General features: G+C 42.5%; 1 protein-coding gene across 2 annotated transcripts in view; it reads right to left on the reverse strand.

The window, feature by feature from the left end:
- PLPPR4 (phospholipid phosphatase related 4) overlaps positions 1-20,816 on the reverse strand; it is a 122,956-nt gene that overhangs the window by 62,516 nt on the left and 39,624 nt on the right. For both annotated transcript variants that reach the window (XM_085884693.1, XM_085884692.1), the window contains one exon: positions 6,141-6,267. In XM_085884693.1, coding sequence (XP_085740819.1) covers positions 6,141-6,267 — 127 coding nt within the window. The remainder of the gene's footprint in view (positions 1-6,140; positions 6,268-20,816) is intronic.

Genomic DNA, 20,816 nt, shown 5'->3' on the forward strand with positions numbered 1-20,816 from the left:
ATACTTTTGTTCCTCTTTTCTCCCATTTGGGGAATTGCTTTCTGGAAGCGGTTCAATCCCACTCTTCCCTCCAACACTCCAAGCTAGTAGTACACCACCATCTTATGTTACCCTCCATCTCTACCCATGATATTTTTGACACCCATTTACCCTAGCTAACATAACACTTTTACTTGAATGTTCCTATGATTCCTTCCATCCTTTCTGTCTCATTTTCCTGCTTGTTCATTGCTCTGCATCTGCTGTTGCCCCACTGCCAGTACATTGCCCTTTATATATTGTCGTGTCCAGGCCGGTTAAGACTGACCTCGATGGATAGCTGAACGGTTCTACCTTGGAGGCGAACACGTGATCCTTGGAGATAATAGTGCGCATGGGATGGGAGGCGGGCAAAGGCACATACGAGAGGCATTCACCAGGATGGAAGCACGAGGGTTTATACTCGAACCCACAATGAATAGACAGACAAAATAAATCTCAATAAATAGGGTTTAATGAACATAAATCAAATGCTTATGATGGAAATAAATCAAAGCGAAATAATAAAAAATAAATCAAAGCATGAGGTAATGCAACATGAAGTGAACTCGAGCTAATTTTGAGACGCCTCCACACAGATTCAGAAACAGACAAGGGGAAAGATAAAATAAAAGAAAATCCCTTCCTTTATTCTGGCACTTAGCTGGGTGTCCAAAGATGATCTTTGAGGAGCTTGAACCTCAAACCTCAAACCACATCATCCTACATGGGAAACCGCACTCAAAATGGTGCCGAGCCGCTCTCCATGCTGAAAACATACGTGGTAATTCACACAGGTGGTCCTCCTTCGTAAAGGGCCCACAAACTTTCGTGCAGTTTCTTCACATGAATGAATTTGCCAACCCCACTCCTCTCTTACACCAGGTCCACTCACAATGATGCCCACCTTCCTCCTCAAACACACAACGGGTTAACGCTGAGTTCGCTGAGAGACGTGCCCCTGTTCTTCTGTCTCTCTCATAAACGTACACTTCGCAACTCAGCTGAACAGACAACGGATAGCATCTTGCTTCAGCATGCGGGCAAATTCACATCAGTACGGACAACGAGAATCGCGCTGCTATATTTCGTCGTCACGTCGAGGAGAAGCCAGAGAGGTTCGATGTGTTCTGGCCGCCGTCTCCTTCCACCAACAAACTGCTCTCCGATCATGCCCTCTTCTCTCTCGTCACACCGACCAATCTTCAGCTTCCAGGGGCATGGCTTGCTGGTCCCAAGCCGGGAAGGCAGGGTTTCTTGCCTGCTCGGAAATGTTCGGGTTTGTTGTTGTTGTTGTTGATGTTGTTGTTGTTGAAAGCGTGGTTCTTTTATTTCTGGTTTTGTAAATGCAAAATCATAGGAAAATTGACAAAGGGGGCAATCACAAACTGGGAGAAATTAGCCTTAATCCCTACCTAATTAACACAGCACCAGCCCCCTCCATGTGGTGATGCATCACAAGTTAAGCCGACAGTTTTCCCGACTTTAATTACATTGAGATGTCTCCTGCTCATCCATGGACCATACTACTCTATACAATCCTACCTTTTCTATGTAATTCCTCCATGTACCCCACAAACATAACAATATTCTGTCACCTTGTTCTTCCATAAGCCCATATTTTGGATACAAAAAAGAACCCTAACTATGTAATAGAAAGCTGGTTATTATAGTTTTCTCCTCTGTCGTTTTTTAATTAATTTTTGCACACAAAATCTGTCTCATGAAAGGGTGAGGGAACAGGAGGAAAATAAAGGCAACAGGTAATTGCTATGAATGTTGTATTTAATGCAGTAGCAAAGGTACCTAATGATATTTAAAGTGGTCTTTGGCTAGACATAGGCTAGGCGGAGTTTTTCTATGGAAGAGTCACTTAAAGGTCCACAGAATCAGAAAATCATGTCGGGTTTAATTAATAGATATGGCTTCATTCAACACTTAATCATTGTTCTTTTCTTGAATAAATATCTTGAAAGGAATATTTTAATGTTATTTGGTACCCTTTTACACTTGATTGCCCCCCCCCCCTAAATGCTTGATTGGCCAAATTCCTCCCATGACGTCATCTCGACCTCAAGTTCATACATATATGATCTGACAGCACATTCTACATCATGATTTTGACGATCATTGTAATCTGGGGATTCTTGATCAGATAATTATTCATCAAATTTACTTTCTGACGAGTCTGAAGCGAGTTGTGTGGCCATTATCGATTGTGTGCTGACAATCTTTCTCTCAATTTCATCATGGCAGTTTATCTGGAATTTTTAGTAGTGGTACCCGATGGATTTGCTTTTTTACTGTAACACCTCAAAAAATGATGAGAACTAAAAATCAGTCATTTGTTTATTACTTAAAAATCAACATGATTTTATTTTTATTTTTTTCTGATTCAGTGGATCTTTAACTATAAAGTCTAAGGGATTCAGATGAGTTTGCATCTGTGGACTTGATAGGACTGAGCCCAATCAGTGGTTTGGGCAACAGGAGGAAAAAATATGTTCTGATACTCTTTGGTAACTGCACTCACAGTTTACTTTTCCTCACAATTTTAAAAATATTTCGCCTGATCTGCACTCCAGGAATGAAATAGCACAGCCAGAAGTGTTACATCCAATCAGAGTTTGCAAATGTACATGTGAGAAAATATGTCACCTCAAATCACTCATCAGTCATCTGATAATTGAAAGTAGAGGCTGCCCCGACTGTCAGCAACCAGTTGCTCAACTCAAACAAAATTTCAAACAGAATGCACAAAAATGTCAGCAACTAGACAAAACTAGTTAATTCAACTTCCCAACCCGGATCTCAACCAATGGTGCTCTATCTCTTCTGGATCTGATTTTGACAAATTTCGCTGAAAATATCTGCTGTTCTTCCTCTGCTGAAATCGATTCTTCTGACCACATGCTTGTCAAAGTAAACATCTCTCTGGCAGTTATGAGAGAACCACCTCAGCACCGTCGAGTCCTGCATTTCACTCAAGCCAACTGGCAGGGTCTCCAAGCAGCCATCAAACTTCGAGAATGATCTCCCATCACTGCTTTCTCCAACATCAACTCATCCTGGGAATTCTTTCAAAGAAACTTGCTCTCCCTCATGCACAGATTTATCCCCTCTCATCTTCAGTTGTCCTACCCTTCCTCCCACCCTTGGTTCACTGAAGCTTGTGGTGAGGGAGTTGTCCTGAAACAACTTGCCTTTGCCTCATGGAAAGCAAATCCAACTGAGGGCAATCTCAGTTCCTTCCATAAAGTCAGAACAAGTGTGTATCTACCCTCAGGAGAGCCAGAAAACAACATCTTTCTAATCTCGTCTGAACTCTCAAACCTCTCTCCCTCCTCCAAATCCTGGTGGCATCTAATCAAATTTGTTTCTGGTGTATGTTCCCCCTCCATCCCCTCCCTTACCTCAAATGGCCGCACAGCTGATACCTTAAGTGAAAAGGCTGAATGTCTAAACTCAGTGTTTGCATCGAAATCTTGTGTCCAAAATCCATCGCTTTCTGCACCCACCTTACCCAGTCACCCCCAACTGTCCCTGGACTCTGTGTCCTTTTCCTCTGACAAGGTGGAGAGCTTGCTGTCAAACCTCGACTCAGATTCTGCAACCAGTCCAGACAGCATCAGCCCACGTGTCCTAAAAACCTGCTCCTCTGCTCTTGCTCACACTTTCTCTGTTCTATTCACCCTCTCATTTGCTCAAGGTCATCTGCCATCTGCCATCTGTTTGGAAATGAGCAAACATTACTGCCCTGCATAAAAAAGGTGCAAAAACAGATCCCTGCAACGACAGACCAATCAGCCTTCTCCCAATCATCGGCAAGGTTATGGAATCCATCATCACTTCAGACATTAAATCCTTCCTCTTCTCCAATGGCTTGATTTCTGATCATCAATTTGGTTTCAGACCAGGTCACTCTACCCTGGATATGCTGCTTCTGTTCTCGCAACAATGGATGGAGGCCCTGAATACTGGACATGAAATCAGAGCCATATCCCCAGATATATCGTGTACTTTTGACACGGTCTGGCACCGTGCCCTACTCTCCAAACTCTCTTCCTATGGTATCCAAGGCCATCTCCACTCATGGCTCACAGACTTCCTCTCCTGTCACAGTCAATGTGTGGCCCTAAATGGAGTTCTCTCATCCCCTCTTCCTGTCCAGGCTGGAGTTGCTCAAGGTAGTGTTCTGGACCCTGTTTTTTTCTGGTTTTCATCAATGATCTCTCGGACTCTCTGGAAAATCCTCTTTATCTCTTTGCTGATGACTCCACCCTCTACCGTACCATCTGTCATCCCTCAGACCGGCAAGCAGCAGCTTCTTCACTCTCTGCAGATCTGGGTAAAATCACAAACTGGTCCAACACGTGGAACGTGTCTTTCAATCCTGACAAATCTCACACTCTTACTATGTCTCGATGAAAGGACTGTTTGGAACCCCCCCCCCCACCTCCCCCCCCCTCCATCTACTTTCTCAACAATCCTCTGGAAGAAGTCCTTCTTTCAAGCTTCTAGGTCTCACTATCTACCATGATCTTTCCTGGGGAAGCCACATTTCCAACCTGGCCTCCAAAGCCAGTCACCGACTGGGAATCCTCCATCGTGCAAAGTCCTTCCTTGGCCCACCTGAGCTCCTCACCACTTACAAGGCTTTTGTCCACAGCCTGATGGAGTACTGCTCTCCCCTCTGGGCTGGTGCTCCCGCCTCTCACCTTTCTCGGCTTCACGCTGTGGAAACCATGGCATTTAGAATCATTGGTATCTCCCGTGATGAGGATGAGTCTTTGGGCCTCTCACTCTCTCACCACAGGCAGGTCGGTGGTCTTTCTGTCTTCTACTGTCTCCCCTCTGGTCTTGCCACCCCCCCCCCCCCGCTCTGCGTTTTGTCCCCACCACATTTCCGCAGAGCACTCAAGGTCCACCAGCAACTCCCTTCTGGTAAAACTACCAAAATCACGAATCACTGCTCACCTTCACTCTTTCATTCCTCTTTTTTCCCACCTTTGGAATAAACTCCATCACTCTGTTCAATCCCATTCTTCCCTCCAGGCTTTCAAAACAGCTGTTCACCACCATCTCATATTTTCCCCCATCCAAATCCTCGATCTTTTCTACCCCCGTAAATCCACCACAAACTCACCTCCTTCAAATTCCCTGATTTCCTTCCTGAAAGTCCCTGTAATATCCATCTTGTATACCCCATGTTCCCCGCCTCATCCTTCTCCCTTCCACAGATCTAATGTCTCTGTTCCCCACTGTTTTGTCCTTCCCCCTCCCATCCCTCTCGTCTCATGCCCCCCTTGCTGAGTGTTGTGTGTTAGCTCTCATACGAGCCTCGACGAGGGATACAAACAAAAAAAATTCTCAATTAATTGCAGAAACGGCCACATATAAGTGATTCATTTCTACACAACCACTTTGTGCAACTGATCACTCAGATGAGGACCTGGCTGAAGAATAATTCTGAATAAACTCCAAATTAAACAGAAAGCATGAGCATTGATACTCACCACCTCATTGCGATGACTTGTTAGCTGTAGCTAAAAGAAAACCCTTTTGTGAGTCTATCACAGATATATTGTTGTTTTTTTAATTTTCTTCGAAAACACTGCAATTGATTAGTTTTGGGACCTCGTGATTTGTTCAACATTTATGTTTCATCTGGTTCACTTAATTCTGTTCATTTTCAGCGATGGTGCTCAACTAGAAGAGCGGCTGGGAAATGCATTCACAGAATGCCGCTGAATAGCAAAGGCCTCACTGAGATCAGTTATCATACGATCACTTATCACGTAATGTGCAAACCCAGACCGACCAAACCCACTAAAAGCCCATCCGGGCACTGTCTAACATGACCCACTATCATTTGCTGATTTAAAAATGAACTTTTCATTTGCCAAAAAATTACTTGGTGCTTGCAGAAAAGACAAAATATGCACCAACATTGAGCTGTCATTGTCACGCTGATAAGGCTTTCATAATCATGCCTTAAAATGATGCAATAACAGCATCAAGTTGGCCATCCTGCTCCGAATTTATGCCCAGCTTAACAGATTTACGAATGTGACCAGACATTATAAGGAAGGAAAGGTGAATCATCAACTGTGTTCTCGTACCTACAAAGCGTACTGAACGGCGAAGAAAGGCACTAAAGCCACATCTCGAGATGCGTCGACCGGATGAGCCAGGGCCGGACCGTGGTTTGCAGAGAGAGCAGAATACGATTGCTTCTCCCCCCATGATCTGTGGGAAACCAAATCCAAAAAGGAATGATGCTTATGATGACTTTCAGTTTAATTTCAAACTTACTTTTTATCATGCATAAAATGCCCAACTATTGACCAGCAGGGACCATGTTACACCTGTCAATTAGCCTCCATGTACAGCTTATAAAAAGTCAAAAATAATTCACTAGTTTTGCAAGCAAGCACATTCAAACATCTCTAATATAAAAAAGTTACCGAACAAAAGCCTTTAACCTCTGCAATGAAATTATATACTTCCCTCGCCCTTAAGTGTCCAAGTCCAAGCTGATTCTCTAATTGCGTTTGGATCTCTCCTAATACACCAATTTGAACGTCAAGAAACTCAGATGAGACCAAGTTCATGGCGACTAAATAATTAATGATAAATACAGAGAATAAGTAAAGTGGCTATATGTACTTATAGTAAGGCAGTAGGGCCACATATGAACAAAACAAGCAAGGAGAAGAATGAACAGGAAAGAGGAAAGAAAGGAAGAGAGGAGAGACAGTAACTTGCAAGTAAGGGATTTGATTGGGGTCGGATTACAAAAGATTGAGTGCAGAGATTGGGGAAGACGTGACATGGTCATGCACCACCTGTAGATGTAGAGTGTGAGGGAAGTATGACTGACCGACCTTTCATGGAAGGCAGGTCCAGAAATGGGAAAAATGAGGAACAAGAGAGTGCAAGTGGGTGTTTTTATTGTGAGCTCTTTTTCTGCAACACAGGATTAGCTCCCGAAACATCGGCTTCTCCTTGATTCTCACGGTGGTTGGCATACTTTGATCACTTTTCTGTTTATTCCATAGATTGACATAGATAGGCTCATTTGACACTCCTGGTTCATTTGACACACCTTTTGGTTAATTTGAGGCAATCAAATGATTATGATTAATCATCCCATACTGAGAAAACAAAAGGACAAAGCGAAATGATAATGGATCAAACAGGTTAAGACTGTGAAATTTGCCAAGATTGAAAGACATGCTTCCTTTGACAGACCAGTATCTAATCAATTCCAGATTTGGCAGAGTATGACGCAGCTGCTTTACCCTCGTCAGTGCAATCTGACTAAATTTGGAATCATCTGGAAAAAGAAAGAGGGTTTTCCAGAGCATTGGAGTTGGGAAGGTCCTTTAAGTAAATAATTATCAAGATGGGGTGCAGGACATTGCCGTGAAGCACTCCAGCTTTGACTGGGAGAGTGGATGGCCACATGTTAACTGGGCAGCTGGATGACGTCAAGAGAACCAGCCATGATGTAAGTAGGCTTTGTATGCTGCAGTCAGTAAGCTTGGCAAGCAGAGCAGTGTGCCGGACTCTGATGAATGCCCAATATGTGTTCAAGGAGACTGGCCTGACCACTTGTTTCAGGATTAGGGCTTCTGACCATTGCTGAGAAGCAGCAACATGTCCATAATTGAGTGACTTGGAGGGAATCCAAACTGGTGCTCAGAAATCAGGCTATTTGAAAAGAAGAACAATGATGTTAGCAGCACTGATTGATTCCATGACTTTGCTCACAATTGGAAGTGGTTTGTATTTCATATAATCAGTTTTGACACCCTTGTTGTTGATGGGAGTCATGTTTACTGACTTCCAGGCAGATGTGAGGCAGCCAAAGAAGAAGGACAGGATGAAAATGACAGACAGAGGAGAAGCAACAACAGATCTTGAGGTATGCACAGTTACCTCTTAGTTGTCTAACCTGAGTTTGAAACCCGACCAAGCTATAAACTGTCATCTTGGTGTTTCGCAGGCAGGGTGATTCATTAATGTGTGTGCTCTCCCTCAGATGGACTTTAAACTGGATATCCCATCTGCCAGCATTGGTGGAAGACAGAGATCCCAGTGTCCTTTGCAAAGAGTAAGTGAGCTGTGCATCAGTGGCACTGCACAGCCATGTGCTGCATATGAAAGAAGAAGAAAAAGACTCGACAGAAATTTTTTTCTGCCTTCTTGGTTGCAGAGTCAGGAAGGCAGTGGGTACAAGGTGGTAATGTTTGGTACACGGGATTTTGAGACAAACACCGAGTTGACACTTTCTGTCTCGTCTCTCGCAGAGTCCGAGTTGATGCCATTTCAGGTTTAAGGTGAGCGAGAGGACGGAGGAAGATCATACACCAGAAACAAACTTGTCAATGCAATCAAATGATTATGATTACGGAAATCAAATTTGATGATTAAATTTAAAAAAAATACCGACAAAACCAATTTCATGACTGCCCAATGGTTAATGAGAAATTAATGCAATACCAATTTCATGCGACTTCAATGGTTAACCAAATGTTTAACAATAATGATTAATCCCCCCAAAAAGACAAGACCAATTTCATTCCACAATGGAAAAGTGAAAACACAAATTAAAGCAATTTAATCATAATCCAATGATTAACCAGAAACGCAGATGAGAGCACAAATCTGAAAAAAATAAAATGTTGAATCTTCGCCAATTTGGAATGCGTAAGTTTTCATTAGCGTACATTACCAATCCTTGAACTGTGTGTTTACGGCATGTGTGTCAAAACACCTAGAGTAATAATGGAACGCCATTTGCAATTACTGCATCAGCTTGATGACATCCTGCAATGAATTGGCAGGAGATCCCAGTTGTAGTTATACTCGGAGAATGCAACTCCAGTTTTATCATGCGATAACAAGCAATGTCACACCAATTCCTTTGCAATCAATCGATTCGCGAGCAAAGAATGAAGTAATGCAAGCGATTAATAAATTAAGGCAATAAAACAAGTAATGGAAGTCATACTCTGAGCATTTTATAAATTCCTCGAAACATTTTCATTTCATTGATTCAAAAAATTAAAGTTATCAATATTGTTCATACTCAACTGATATGCTTCAAATTTTCTGAAAACTAGAAAATGTGTTTTTTCACCAATTCACCAGTTTGAAACAAATAGGAAGAAGCATTACCTTTTGAATAAGAATAGGCATTGAGTGCTCAAACAACGGCTCAATTTATAATTCCTCTGACACGGTACCCTGCAACTGCAATAGAGTAGTCTCTAAATCTCAGAATATAAGAATGGTATCCGGACATTGCTATGCAGCATAGCAATGTCCAGAGGTGGTTGGCTTCCGTGCTGTCTTGGAGTCTGACTGTTCAATTTTGTTTCTGATGTTTCTTATATAATTACCCTCACCAAAGGAGAGGGTATTGCATTTGGGTCTGTCTGTCTGTCTGTCTGTCTGTCTGTCTGTCTGTCTGTCTGTCTGTCTCTCTCTCTCTCTGTTACCTGCGAAATCGAAGATTTTTCAAATATATTGGTCAGTCGATTTTTGTGATTCTGTCTGTCTGATTGTCTTTTTGTTTGTGTGTCTGTTTTTCACCTACAGGTCACAATTCCAAACTGATCATCATGAAACTTTACCAACTTGTAGAGGTAGTCTCAACTGAGAAGCCTATTGATTTTGAGGTCAGAGGTCAAAGTTCATCTTCATGTCAAATTTCTAAAATTGTTATTTTTAATCTGATTCACTTGAAATTTGAACAAGATTTGCATATTGCATCACTGAATTGAGAAACCAACTATTTTTGTGGTTCAAAGTTCAAGTCAAGGTCAAACTTGTAAAATCATCAATTGTCATTTGTTTGTTTGTACGCACAGAAATTTAGTTTTCTTGTCGAATTGAGACAAAAATTTTCACCATCGGTGCAACTACTCATGAATAATGTTTTAATGATAATTATGATGTCATAGATCATGTGGTGTGGCAGCCATATTGGAAAAATGGAAAAACTTTGGACCTCTATCTCTGAAACCGCACCAAGGAAAAATTGAAACTTGGCACACGGCAAGTATTCCTCATGCGAAATAAGTGTGCTTTTTAACAGACGATAGGTGCCTTCATTATGACGTCAGAATTGCATATGTAGAATGCTACATCTGATCAGTACGAAAATTTATGAGATCATCCATCTCAGGGTGAAATGGGTCACAGAAAAAAAAAATTGATGACATCATCGGTCACGTGATTCGGCTGCCATATTGTTTTAATAAAAAATAAAACCTTCAAAAATATTCTTCTCTGAAGTGGCTGAACAGATTGAGGCAAAACCTAACACGTATAACTGCCTATCCAGGAGGAACAAAAGGTTCACACATATGACTTCATAGGTCACATGGTTTGGCAGCCATATCATATGTACCCTAAAACCCCCCAAAAAATCTTCTTCTCCAGAATGGCTGGACATATCGATAGGAAACTTGACAAATTATGTTCCTCCAAGCCCGTCCCCAAGCCTTGGGTGTACAAGTTTATGAAGGAATAATTGATAGGTCATACGGTTTGGCAGCCATATTGGATTGAAGAAAAATATTAAATAATGTTTTCTCTGGAACCGCTTAATCAATGGACATGAAACTTCACAATTATGATGTAGTATTGATGGGGGAATACATGTTTTAAGTTTCAACTTGATCAGACACATGGTCTGGCAGCCAGAATTATTTAAATTTTGTGATCTTGGTTCTTTTTTTTTTTAAGGGCCCATTTGGCTGTGCCTGGATGAGTTTGAGGATAGAGAAATAGCAGCTGAAATGCGAATCCTATTCAGGTTTCTCCTGATGACTTCATCTTTGCTTTTTTGCTTGATTGGGTTTCTTCCGATTCCTCCAATGCAGGAGTGTACCTATTTGGTCTTCCATTTGATTTAAATTGAATTTATTTTAATCCTGTTCTGAATTCAATTGAATAATAACGAAAAACGTCAAGGGTCAGGGTCAGGTGTCCAATCAAAGCGGGGTTGCATTAAAGCGAGACGTATTGGGACCCGGTCATCACTGTCAGCAGTTATAAAGTGGCAGTTCTAATTATGTCTCTTATTAATTATGTAACACACCAGTACACAAACGCCACTTAAAATACACCACACAAAACAAGTTCTGGCGAGGTTCTGCAATCTCTGGTTGCTCTTTCTGGTTTTGTTTTAAAATGAAATGAGGTGTTTTTGATTGGTGCTTTATCAATGGAAACTTCATGGTGCACTGCCTTGCAGAACATTGAGTCGACTTAGGTGTCATCGATGTTAAAATGATGGCCACTCCAAAGAGTTCAACATTGACGTAACACTGGAGGTTCTACCATAGTCATTAGAGACAAACCGTGCTGCACATCTATGTACCATTTCCAGTTTATTTACAAGGTAGGCTTAGTGGGGATCCCAAACTGATTCTGCATATTCGAGTTTGGGACATACTCTATCAATGCCTTGTGTACAGCTATCTTGACTTTTGTGTCACATTTGTTTGGGTTGATGACATCCTGCAATGAATTGGCATGAGATCCCAGTTGTAGTTCTCCTCGTAGAATGCAATGGAAGCACGGTCAAACCTTATAAATCCCAGCATTTTGTTTGCATCATTCACAACATGGTTCACATGGTGATTCCATATCATGTTGCTGGATAAACCGATTTGCACTCCGGCCAGCATAAAACACCACTCTGCAAAACACACTGAAAACTGCAAACCGACTCCATGGGAGTAGCACCTGTGCAGCTACCCTTCAGAGGGCAGCTCACCGGATGACGGGACTGGGGCAAAGCATTCGGGACCCCCACTCTTTGATGAGAGGAAGAAAAGCACAGGATAACCTTCCCAGGTTGGATTGCCGTAGTGTGTGTCGAGGTAGTCGTGACGTGTCCTCCATCAGAAGGCGATCTCCTTGGGTTAACCTGAGGTGGTCCATTCGGGTGGGTGCCTGAAATGTCCTATCCCTCAGAGAAAATGATCACCTGTTTCTGTTATCATCTGAGCTCCAGCACTTGAACATCGGTATTGCAGCACTCTCTGAGATTCGGAGACTGGATAGTGGTGAGACCATGGTGGGTGGTTATACCTACTACTGGTCTGTCACTCTGATGGTTACCATGCCCAAGGTGTTGCTGTAGATGTATCCAATAAGCTGACTCCCATGATAATTGAGGTAACACCGGTCAACGAGCATATTACGAGACAAAGGATTCATCATTCCTTGGGTATCATTTCCTTGGTCTCCATATATGCTCCGACTGAGGTGAGTGATCTCATTGTGAAGGACTCATTCTATGCCGTGATGAAGTCCATGGTTGATCAGTGCCCCAGACGAGATACTCTTCTAGTCTTGGGGGATTTCAATGCATCGACTAGCACTGATAGGGATAGCTATGAGACTTGTGTCAGTCCCCATGGGTCTGGAACTCTGAACCAGATAGCACTAAATTCCTTGACTTTTAGGGTGGCTGGTTCATGGTTTACGTACCCACAGCCTCATCGCTGGACTTGGTATTACAACGCCAGTGGCATGGCAAAGGAGATTGACCATGTACTTGTTGATGGTCTCTGGAGGATGGTTCAGAACTGCAGCGTCTACCAGGGTGCCCAGTTCATCAATACCAACCACAGGCTTGTTGGAGCATCTCTGAAGTTGCAGCTTAAATCTGTAAGCCTGGTGTTGCCTTAGTGGTTAGGGTGGTGGCATGGGATCCTAGGGTCCTGAGTTCAAGCCCTGTTTGGCCGCTGAATTAAAAATACACCAAGAGGTTGACTCAGCCTGTCATCCTTCCGAGGTTGGCAAAATGAGCACCAGTGTACTGGTAAGGGGGCACTGCATCAGCGGCATAGCCACGTCTCAACCAATGATGCAACCAGCAGCCACAAGCTGCACTCGAAAGAGGGATAGAGCTGAAATCTGGGAGAATGGTACCATTCCAGCCGAGGCTAGATGTTGACAAGCTCAGGGATAAGAGGTTAGCTGAAGAGTTTATGAACAGGCTAAGTGGGGATTTGGGGGGTCTGGGTGCTATGGGGAATCCTGAAGAGTTGTGGAGTGCCTTGAAGACCACCATCCTTGATGTTGCCAGCAGATTCTTGGAACCCACCTTCAGGCCTTGAGGAACTTTGTCTCACAAGGGACACTGGATACCATTGACCAGTGTCACAGGGTCAAGCTTAATGGCAGAGCTGAGCTATTCAGGGAGCTGAGGCATAAAACAGCACGTGCACTGAGGGCAGACAAAGAGGCCTATGTACGACTAATCTGTGAAGGGGTAGAGCATCACCTGTGGATGAGTGATTCTCATTCTACTTACAGAGGAGTTTGCGCATTGCGTTCCTCCAAGCCCGTCCCTTGGTGTGCTGCTGTTAGAGCAGAGGGTGGTGGACGCTTGACAGATGAGTCCGAAGTGAAGGCCCACTGGGTCGGTTACTTTGAGCGACTGCACCAGGCTGATCCACCAGCTGTTGAGTTGGATGTCAGTGGTGTAACTTTACCCATTGCTGACCCTTCGATCAACTGTGAACCACCTCCATTTGTGGAAACACAGGCTGCGGTGAACTAGTTCAAAGAGGCTAAAGCCCCAGGGATCTGTGGTATCCATGCTGAACTTTTCAAGGCTGGCGAAAATGCTATAATGGTGTCGTTACATGCAGTTTCGTGCTCTGTTTGGAGCACAGCCATCGTCCCAACTGACTAGACAAGGGGCCTCGTTGTCCCTTTCTGTAAAGGGAAGGGTGATTGCTCGGGCTGCACGATCTACCGAGGGGTGACGCTGCTCTCAGTGCCTGGCATGGTCTTTGCTCAGATAATTCTTCATAGGGCTTGCCACCATCTGCTTGAGCACTATCACCCGGAGCAGTGGAGCTTTGCACCAAAGAGGTCAAGGATTGACCGAATCCTTGCTCCCCGGGTCCTTACCTAATGCAGATGTGAGTTTTGGCAGGGGCTGCCTGCAGCTTATGTTGATCTCTGCAAAGCATTTGATTCAGTGGATCAGGATGCCCTTTGGAGGATTCTGATTTCCAATTTACACTCGACTACAGAGAGTGCTTTGAGTTGTGGTGGTTCCATCTCCCACTTATTACCAGTTGTTACTGGAGTTTGTCAAGGGTATGTATTGGCCCCCATACTCTTCAAAACTTGCATGGACTGGATTTTGGGGAAGATGTCAGAGAGATCAAGCTGCAGTGCATTGCTTCGGAATGTCAACATCTCTGACCTTGATTTTGCAGATGATACAGTCACCTTGCGGAAACACTGGATGTCCTTGAAGGAGCCCTCGAGGCACTGAATTAGGAATCGGAACCACTGGGACTACAGGTTTCCTGGGTCAAAACAAATATCCAGGCTTTCAATGGCATCTTGGATGCTGCTATTTTGCTGAACCTGTTTGTGGCGAGGATATTGATGTTATGGAGAGATTCACTTACCTTGGCAGTGATATTCCTGTCTCCGCAGGTTGTGAGGTCAATAGATGTCTGGGTCTGGCCTGGGGCGTCTTCGATTCACTGGATCATGGGGCATGGTGCTGTCGGTACCTATGCAGGAGGACAACAAAAGTCTGAGTTTTCAGGTTTTTGATGCTGTCAGTCTTGCTCTGCAGATGTGAGACTTGGACTCCGACAAAGGATCTGAGAGAAAGACTTAACTCCTTCAGTACTGGGTCTCTTTAGAGAATCCTTGACTCTCGCTGGTCAGACTTTGTGTCCAACGAGCGGTTGCTGAGAGACTCAAATGAGATGTGTTACTTGTATAGTCCGTGAGCGTCAGCTGCGGCTTTATGGACATGTGGCTTGATTAGCTGATGCTGATCCTACTCACCAGATTCTCTCAGTGTGAGAGCCCTGTTAGTGGAGGAGGCCAATGGGCCGACCACGTGCCTCGTGGTTGCAGCAGGTTGATCGGCATCTCAAGGAGATGGGGATGGACCAGACATCTGCCCGGGGGATGGCCAGACGGAGGCCTCTTGAGTACCGACAGAAAGTGAACACAGTGATGAGCTGCTCCAGAGTATGCTCCCATACCTAACGTTACCTAACCTTGCGATACAGGTTGACACCAAGGTAATGGCTGTGCTCAATGGATGTAATGTTTACCCTCATCATGCAGTTTGTGAAATCTCTCGGTTGTGTCTGCATCTCGTTGCATGCATTGTGTGGCACTTTGGTGGGTTGAAAGTGATTTGCCACCTGTGAGACCAATCGCTCAATGCGTCTCGATCTTTCTGAAACTTCCCTTGATCTTCCTGCCCAAAAATGGAGACGGGGCCATACAAAAAGCAATCATCAGCGAAGGGCTTTATCTTGGTCCCTTGATTGATTCTCTCCCTAATGTCATTGTGGTACATCAGAAATATAAGGGGGCCAAAAACGGTCCCGTGGGGGACAACTGATGTAACTAGATTGGCTGGGAAGGTTCTCCATGAACAACACGTTGACTTCTCTTGGGTTAGCCAAGTATCTTTCCATTGCAAGGTGTCACCTCTTATCCTGCAGTAGTTGATTTTTTACTCAGGAGTTTTTGATGTGCCACAAAATCAAATGCATTACTAAAATCCAGTGTCTGCATTTCAATTTATGCTCTGGCTTCTTGGTATGCAAGGTAACGCATGATCTCTTCCGCAGTGTTCACAAGCTGTGCCTCACAGGAGTGGGCTTTCAGAAAGCCATGTTGATACGTTTTCAGGATTTTATGTACTTCTACATGGGCCATAATATTATGGAACATTATGTGCTCCAAATTTTTTTTTTTTTACAGGAGACTGATGTAAGCGAGATCGATCTGTCGTTAGCAGGGAGTGACGGGTTTCCTGTGTTTTTTAAACACAGAGCAAATGTTGGCGGTTAACCAATCTGCTGGGAGTTTCCCTTCTTTTGTTGACCGATTGTAAATCCTAGTAAGTGCTGGTGCTAATGCTTCAGCACATGCACTGGTACTTCATCTGGTCCACATGCTTTATGCTGGTTAAGTTCCTTTCGGAGTTTTAATACACCTATACAATCTATTTCAAAGCTTGGCATGAATGGGATGGGAGGTGTGTACATCGATAGAATAATTGTTGGGTCATTTTGAGTATACATTGATCCATAGTGGTTATTCAAAGCTTCTGGTTTCCGAAGACCATCACAGAGGAGACCTTGTGTTGTTCGGAGCAGGGGTATTCCAGCATGATGTTTCCTTTTGTGGACAACAAAGGACCAAAAGTGTCTGGATGACGAATGAAGGTTTTCTGTATTCAGTATACCTTGTATGAACTCATTTTGAACCTTGACTAATTACAGTCTGATGCTGTTGTGAAGCTTGTGGAATGCTTCTCAGTCTGCAATCTCCGCTGCTCTTCGAGTTTTATTGAAGAGGCGCTTACATTTCCTGATGTTCCTCTTTACCTCTGCCAACGGAGGTTATGTTTTCACCCCTGTCTGTCTGTCTCTGTTTGTTTATCTATCTGTTTGGATGTGAACACGATATCTCAAAAAGTTAGGGATGGATTCGGACGGAACTTGGTGGACGTTTCGGGTGTGTGAGAAGGAAGAATCGATTTGATTTTGGTGAAGATCCGAATCCGGATCCGGGTACGAGAATTGTTTTTAATTTTTAAAGGGAATCTTCACCATTGAGAGATGGCACCAAAAACAACATATATCACGATATCTCAAAAAGTTGTGGACGAGTTATAACAAAACTTGGTGTGTGAGTTGGGTTGGTGATAAGAATATGCCGATTAGATTTTGGTTTGGATCCGGATCCAGATCCAGCCTTACAATGGGATACAAAATGTAAACTGTTCAGCCTGGCGGCGGTATGCGCTCTATTTAGTGCCATTCCAGTTTTTCGTGTGTTCATCCAGGGGATGTTCCTCCCGTTATTTACCTTGTTACTGAGGACATGGCACTTTTCATCATAAAAAAATGGCATTATGTTCAATTCTGTTCCACTTTACTCTCTTTAAATCCATCGGAAAGACGTTCATAAAAATCTCTCAGGTTATGTTTAATTGCTGATAAATCTCCCTTCTTGTACAGGTGCAGTTATCTCGGATTTCTTTGTGAACATTCACTGCCATGTGTATTTCTGCTTCCACAGCTTCATGGTGATGGTCACTCATGCCAGGTATAAGCCTGTTGTTGGTTTAATGGTAAAGGTGGCTGGCTTCATATCTTAAGGTCTTGAGTTCAAGCCCCCATCGTGTCGTTTAATTAGCACCAGCTCGAGTTGACTCAGCCTGTCATCCCTTTGAGATTGGAACAATGAGTACCAACTTCCTGGTAACATGGTGTTGCATCAGCAGCAAAGTAGTGCCCCTAAGAAATGATGCAGGCAAGCCGCCACAGGCTGCATATCAATAAATAAATAAATAAATAAATGCCAGATATCACTTGGATACTTGTAACACTCGCTGATGAGGTTGTAAGAAGCTTGTCCAATGTGTTGTTCAAATGTGTAGGTTCCTGGACGTGTTGGTTGAGACGAAAATTCCCTGTGATGTTTATGAACTTTTGATTCAAAGTCGTACATTATCGAGGACGAGGATGTACTGATGTTGTTTCCCAGTTGATGTCCCCTCCTAAAACAATGAGTGGTAGGGAGTTTCCAGATATCTTTTTTTTTTTGAGAGGTTTTCTTCAAAGCTTTCCAGCATTGGCATATTTGAAGCTGGATTTCAATCGAAGGATCTCACAAAAATCAGTCTCTTTCCTTGGGTAAGGATTTCCCCCCCATTTTTTACAGGAAATATGAGTACGTCATCTTTGAATGGTCGAAGAGTTCCTCCTTACCCCAGGTAGATATCTGTTATATATATATATATATATATATATATATATATATATATATATATATATATATATAAGTAGGGTAAGAATACTGATTCTGGCTCACTTTGCCCCATGTAAATGAATGGGGGATTTTCAGCGATTTATATTTTTTTACCCTAAAAATAAATCCCCTTTTTATCCCAAGGTATATTTATTTGTCTCTCCTTTTAACTTGGAGGTTGAACCTCATTGAATTGAACACCTGGGGGTTGAACAGCTCACTCATTGAACCTATAAAGATTTGTTCATTCTCAAATTCCTTCAATAGTTTAATTTTCTTTGCACAATAATCCCCATCTAAAATATTGACAAACAAAACATTTGAATCTTTATATTTTTTAAGATACCCCATTTGTGTCATTACGAAATGATTAACTTCTCTTAATGCTCTTGTTTGACCACCTCCTGAGCCACAGGTTATTTTTTGTTAAGCCCCGCCCACTTTTCTTTAAGCCCCGCCCACTTTTGTTAAGCCCCGCCCACTTTCCACAAGGTATTCAATAAGCCCCGCCCACTTTTGCTAAGCTCCGCCCACTTTTCATAAGGTATTTTTTCTAAGCCACGCCCACTTTTCCTAAACCCCGCCCACTTTTGCTAAGCTCTGCCCACTTTTCATAAGGTATTTTTTCTAAGCCACGCCCACTTTTCCTAAGCTCCGCCCACTTTTCATAAGGTATTTTTTCTAAGCCACGCCCACTTTTCCTAAGCTCCGCCTACTTTTGCTAAGCCCCGCCCACTCTTACATCATTTTCAGTTCATCTCTGACTCACAAAGAAATCACTAGAAAATTACAGGATGTTATGGTTTTGAAAAATTTCCCAATGAAGGCTTGCCTAGGCTTGCCCAGGGAATTTCCAAAGGAAACCACACCCACCAGTCTTTCTCTATAAAAGCTTCAAACCCAGGCTCCATTTTAAACATTTGTTCTTGCTGGCAATGGTGTTCTGTGTGCTTATCTCGAACTGTCTGTCTTCTATGGAACTAAACCTTCAAGTTGATGAACTGGATTCAAACCTCTTATCTATTGAGGTAAGATTTTTTATTTTCCTATTTTCAAACTTTGATTGAAGCATACTCATTTAATAATTAAATAACTTAATTAATACATTATTATTTTCTCTCACAGGAAATTGTGTCTGAAATACGAAATGAAAATACTGCTTTTGCTACAACTTGGGGGAAATTGTTGGCTTGGTTGAAGACCTTGAGTGGGATGACTTTGGTGTTCCCTTGGAACTCTCTGTCTTCTATGGAACTAAACCTTCAAGTTGATGAACTGGATTCAAACCTCTTATCTATTGAGGTAAGATTTTTTATTTTCCTATTTTCAAACTTTGATTGAAGCATACTCATTTAATAATTAAATAACTTAATTAATACATTATTATTTTCTCTCACAGGAAATTGTGTCTGAAATACGAAATGAAAATACTGCTTTTGCTACAACTTGGGGCGAAATTGTTGGCTTGGTTGAAGACCTTATGAGCGACCAAGACTCACAGAAAGAGTTCGTCCTTGATGACCCAACCAAAGAGTTATACCTTGGAGACCAGCAAAATCCTGAAAAAGAGTTTTACAGCAATAGTACTCATTGTGAGTTATCAAGACAATACCCACTGAACAAGTTATACCTTGATGAGCCAGAATACAAGTTTTACCTTGGAGACTCACAAATTTTGAAAAAATCAGTAAATGAGTTCTGCCTTGATGGTTTAAATAACTACCTTGGAGACTCAGGAAAAGGGTTCTGCCAAGATGGTTCTAAATATGGGGCCTACCTTGGAGACTCACAAATTTTGAAAAAATCAGTAAATGAGTTCTGCCTTGATGGTTTAAATAACTACCTTGGAGACTCAGGAAAAGGGTTCTGCCAAGATGGTTCTAAATATGGGGCCTACCTTGGAGACTCACAAATTTTGAAAAAATCAGTAAATGAGTTCTGCCTTGATGGTTTAAATAACTACCTTGGAGACTCAGGAAAAGGGTTCTGCCAAGATGGTTCTAAATATGGGGCCTACCTTGGAGACTCACAAATTTTGAATAAATCAGTAAATGAGTTATCCTTAAGAGACTTTGTAAGTTGGTTTTACTTTGAATACTTGAAATGTGGGTTCTGGATTGATAACTCACAATGTGATACATATCTTGGAAACTCAACGGGAATGTGGTTATACCTTGAAGACTTGGAAAGTTGGGTTTATGTTGGACACTTGAGTTTGGGGGCTTTTATTTATTTATTTATTTATTTATTATTATTATTATTTTATTTATTTATATTTTGGAGACTTTTGGAGTTGCTATCACTCTTTGGGATCTAAACCTATCGATGTAGTTCTTTGTCGGATGGTGCTTGATGGGAGCAAGATCAAGAAAGTTCTGGGAAGAAAGTGCAGGCTTACTCCCCCTTTTTACGTCATCAAACCTGAAAGCCTTAAAAGACAGAATTGGAAGAAGAGAAAAAACAAAAAATATACATTGTTTGTTCTGGGAAGAAAGTGCAGGCTTACTCCCCCTTCTACGTCATCAAACCTGAAAGCTTTAAAAGACAGAATTGGAAGAAGAAAAAAAAAAACGTAAAAATATATATATATAGGTGGAAATCTCATTTTGAAAAAGACATTGTGTTGGGCGAGGATTGAGTTGGGGTTGAGATTTTGAATGTGAGGGTTGGGGTTGAGATTTTGAATGTGAGGGTTGGGACACACACACATACACATCAACAAACAAAAGTTAAGCCTTGACTATTCAGTTGAGGATTCTGTGTTTGGGGTTCACAGATCTAAGAACGTCCCCCTTGACACACATTATATACTGTTATACACCTCGGACTTGGCCCTCGAGTGTCCACAACGGTGTATAGTAGGAGGAGTGAAGCGCCAACCTATTGCTCCCATTACACACACACACACACAAACAAAAGTTAAACCTTGACTATTCAGTTGAGGATTCTGT

The sequence above is a fragment of the Eptatretus burgeri genome, chromosome 6 (assembly GCF_056783735.1).
Source record: "Eptatretus burgeri isolate ZD-2024b chromosome 6, Ebu_testis_v1, whole genome shotgun sequence".
Classification (NCBI taxonomy): domain Eukaryota; kingdom Metazoa; phylum Chordata; class Myxini; order Myxiniformes; family Myxinidae; genus Eptatretus; species Eptatretus burgeri.